The 4430-nt window shown below is 45.1% G+C and overlaps 1 protein-coding gene across 1 annotated transcript; it reads left to right on the top strand.

Moving 5' to 3' along the window:
* The first annotated feature begins 610 nt into the window (after nt 1-610).
* On the top strand, nt 611-3199 carry LOC147606318 (uncharacterized). Its single transcript, XM_086791705.1, has 7 exons — nt 611-830; nt 965-1235; nt 1310-1540; nt 1643-2591; nt 2681-2760; nt 2838-2912; nt 2997-3199. The coding sequence occupies exons 1-7, from the start codon at nt 687-689 to the stop codon at nt 3050-3052; spliced, it is 1806 nt and encodes a 601-aa protein (XP_086647831.1). The 5' UTR covers nt 611-686; the 3' UTR covers nt 3053-3199.
* The last annotated feature ends 1231 nt before the right edge of the window (nt 3200-4430 follow it).

The raw sequence follows: 4430 nt of genomic DNA, 5'->3' as shown, positions 1-4430 counted from the left end.
TATAAGCTATTCATATAAACTTGAGAAAGACACGCATACGAAGAAGACGTGCTCTAGAAACGGTATGGTTGCAGTGTCCATCTTCATTCAAGCACTTCAAGTTATTTATACGTGAACAAAAGGACACACAAAGGATGTTGACAACGCACAGGTGCAAGCAATCAAGAGGATAAGGGTACCCAAGCATTCTAGTTCCAAATATGATTGGCTATCCGTACTATTATTCACACTAATCTGCTGGGAACTACTACCATGTCCTGGTGCTTCCTTGCGTGAGGAGGGGGAGCAGCAACGTGCATTGTTAGTTCTGTAAGCACACCGAACAAGATGTCCCAAAAATCATCCGTGACGTGGCAAAATGCAATCAGTGGGTGAAGTCTTTTTTGTGGACCAACGAGAACTTTTCCAATGGTGCTGGCTGGCTTTTAAGGCGCTTGAAAAATAAGGGGAAAAAAACGACGCCTCCCAAAAAGGGGTTTCCCGCTCTCCCGTGCTTCTCTCTTTTATTTTAATTTTTTTTCGCCACTTTCCCTCCACAAAGCCGGAATGGAAAAATTAAAAAGACGAAAATAGTCCCTCCAACGAACTCTGCCATTCCCTCCAAGTTTTGGTTCAAATAGGTAAGCAGCCGTTGACTACCTTCTTTTACACTTCACTTGGCCAGTGCCGGGAAATTCCTGCTTGCCATGGCACCCATCGTTGGATCTGGCAAGGTTACTGACACCCAGGTTGCTTTCATGGTGGAGTGCTACCTGAGAGATAGCCATTTCACCAGAACGCTGGATGAATTCCGGTCTGAAGCTGCTCGGATTTTGCATCCCCTGAGGGCGGTATGCCTCCCTCCCTCCCTCTCTGTGCTGTGCTGTGCTGTCCTGCCTCTGGTGTTTGAAAATAAATTTAGGAGGCTGATTTTCTTGTCTATGTTAAAGGAATTCGTGAGAATAGTCTGTGATCCGGATGGCAGGTGCCAAAGGGAGCCCGCAGCCTTGGAGCAGTGCTGAATGAATACGTTGCCCTCAAGGAGGAGCAGATCTCTGCCACTGCAGAGAGAGCTCGTATAGAGGATCTATTCCACGGATTGCAGGAAATTCTGGCCGTGTACCTGGCCGGGACTACTAGCAGTAATAGCCACGGAGAACGAGGGAAAGAAGTAGCTCCTCTTGCTACCAGTCCCTGTCCCGCGCCTCTTGTTTCAGCAGCAACAACAACATGGAAATTAAACCCTCAGCATCATGGTATAACCCTTGTGTGAAATGTTCTTCCTAGTACCAAGGGAATGCCCTTAAAATGACTGGATTTTTGCTGGCAGTACCGTATGCATCTACTGCAGCAACGGCGGCTGTGCCCGGTGTTGCTTCTGCTTTCGTTGCGGATCAGGCTGGTAAGGAGAAAATTTCGTCTCACAAGCGGAAGAGTCAAGGAGTAGGGGCGCCGAAGAGCAGCAGCGAGCCTGTGCTGCAAGGGGATTTCCCTGCAGATCTGGTCAAGAAGCCCCGCCATGGCTCTAGTTTCAAGCTCTCACCATCGATTTCATCGAAAGGTGCGTACTGCCGAGACATGTTTTCATTTCAGGGATTTTTGTGATTTTCTTTTAACCTCTGCTTGTCTCGTCGCTCTCCTTATGTTCATTGCTCTTGCTCAGGGGACTTGGTTAGGGCAGATTTGCCTGGCAGCGATTCTACCACTAGGTCTGATTGTCTAATTCTTGCCAGCAAGACAGTGCAGCCTGGCACGCCTCCCATGAGTGCCGTCAGCTTCAAATCCCAGCAGCAGCAACCTTTGCCTTCGTCTACGGTGTCGGAGTCACCTCAACCATCCCCCCTTGCAACGGCGGCAGATAAGTGCTTCGTCTCTCCGGTGCATACACCTCGCATCTCTGCTATGAGCGATTGTCCATATCAACACCATCAGGATCCGCGCACCCCCCCTCCCTCTTCCTCCGCCAACTTATCCGCGAATGCCAGCAACAGCACGGTGCCTCCTGCAACTGCGGAGGAATCCTATGGCCCTATCATCATTTCTCCTACTATACAGGTTGCAAAGCCCAGCTCCGTCCAGCAGCAGCAGCGAAGAGCGCCACGGTCGCACCCTTCCTCTGTGACATCCCATTACACCCTTCGAGCTCACAAAAAATCTGAATCTTGCCTAGCAGCTTCTGTTGTACAATTGACTAGCGGGCCCAAGGCTTCGAGAAAGAAGGCCAGCAACAGCAAGTGCAGGCTGTTAGACTTCTCTGCTGCTGCTGGACAAAATACCGATCCCTCTCAACCTTTGGCCCTGCATGAAAACAACAGCACCAGCAATTCCCCTCTCAACCCTGTACCTCATCTTCCGCCAGCTTCTCACCAGCCAGTGGTGCCTGCAGCAGAATTCTCTACGCCAGAATCACATAATGTACATGTGACAGACATGCCTTCCACAGGAGTTCAGTCACAAGATTCCCAGATATCTGAACTCGCTTTGTCCTGTGATGGTGTTTTCTTCGACGACTTTTTCGATCTAGAGCTGGACGCCACCTTGATTTCCGAACTGGAGGAATTGTCGCCCATAGGTGATGTTGGTGTTGAAGAATCAGTCTGCTTGAGGAGCAGGTAAATGCTACAACCTTCTTATTGAATTGTATCTGCAGTAATTATGTGCTTGCTACTAATCTTAGGAGATATTGTCAACTCGTTTGCAGTGACACGACCGTCATGCCTTGCGCCCCAGAACTAACCCTCCGTAGCGTCCTGGCCGAGATGAGAAACCTTAATTGTCCAGGTAAGTTCAGTCTCTTCATAGCCTCATAGGATCCTTAAAAAGCGCAGATCTAAGGATCTTGTACCTGCTTGTTGCAGGTGAGGCTAACTCCATGCCCCATTATGGCTGCTCGTCTGCCTCCCCTTCCAAACAGCGGAAATATGCCACATTTGGTACGTTATTTTCCGCATAATTTTTGACGCTCCTGCCTGTCCATCGTAAAACTGTTGCGCCATTCTCATTTTGTCTTGCTGCAGCTGGAGACGAGATGTCCGTGCGTGACAAGGAAAACATGCCTTCGCTAGCAGCTTGAACTGATCGAGGAGACTTGGATCCTCTCTGCCATACGTACGTTGATTGTCTAAAACGATAGGCGAAACGTTGACCATCTGCTAATTGATTGTATGACTCTAGACCTTCAGATCTTTTTGCCCTTATCAAATTCTAAGATATTACCTCCTCCAATAGATATTTAAACCACGTGGCATGAGTTTTCCGTTATTAGTGCAATTGTAGATGACGCATTGAAGGTTGGCATTTCCATGCGTGGCCTCCTCTTACCTTCACTCTGATAACTTGTTCCTTATCCGTAATGATATGCCATGTTTTAATAAATAACATCCTCAGACATGGCGGCCAAATCAGCTTTCTTACTTGTTAAAAACATCAGTATCTAACCTAAACCTGATTCAAAGAACCCCAAAAACCTCTCAATATGTCCATAAGGCTACCACCAGTGTTAGACATTACTCCCATTTGAGTGGTCAAGTAGTTGGAGCAATAAAGATTGTGCAGCTCCATACCTAAGATGAAGGGCTTGTGTTAAGCACAAAAAAAAGGCAAATGATGGGCTTGGTGTAGCACCAAAAAGATAGCCATATCCTTGACGTGGGCGAAGCACCAAAAAGATAGCCATATCCTTGAAGTGGGTGAAGCACTCGTAGTCTAGCAACCTTGGATGATAAGCCAACAATTGAGAGTGAAAATGTTTGATGTACAAGATGAAAACATATGCATACCAATCAAATTGTTTGGTGGACAATGGAATAGTCGAACATACGAATTTAAATAATGAATTTATTTTTCAAATGTGTAATGTACAAAACCAAATTATATGGACAACGTGACACATATTAGAAGATTGAGAGTGTCTTGTATCAACGTTTCATTTATTTGAATTAGACATTATTCTATAATCATAGTTGTACAATTGATAAGATAATGTTGTATATTTATATGTTGAAACTATTGTTCATCCTTAGATGAACTCTTTGCATGTTTGTATTTGGCCCATTTTTAAGGTCTTGTATTGCATATTTTTTGCTATTTTTGCACTATTTTTAGGAGCCTTTTTTAGCATTTTATGGACTTTTGCCTTGGTTGGCTTGTTGGACTTGGTTTGCCAACTCTAGAGGATCTATATATTAGTTGCCTTAGGCCTCTTTATTTTTATCTCCTTATGCAACCTTGATATGCACATATCAACACTCACTGGCCTCCTTGATGTTGTACCTTCAATCTTATTTAAGGTGCTTGATCATTTGTAGTTTATTGTTTACATATATATGTTGTTTTATTCTTTGTTTTGAGATTTACAACAGTAGCACATAAATCTCACACATGGTATTAAAGCTTAGATTTGCTCTAGGACTTGTGTTTTTCTTCATAAACTTGTTTACAAATTCCAATAC

Source organism: Cibotium barometz, chromosome 57 (assembly GCF_041138505.1).
Source record: "Cibotium barometz isolate CiBa-2024 chromosome 57, ASM4113850v1, whole genome shotgun sequence".
In the NCBI taxonomy this organism is placed as follows: domain Eukaryota; kingdom Viridiplantae; phylum Streptophyta; class Polypodiopsida; order Cyatheales; family Cibotiaceae; genus Cibotium; species Cibotium barometz.
The sequence above is the reverse complement of the archived record's forward strand: the minus strand, read 5'-3'. Positions and strand labels throughout refer to the sequence as shown.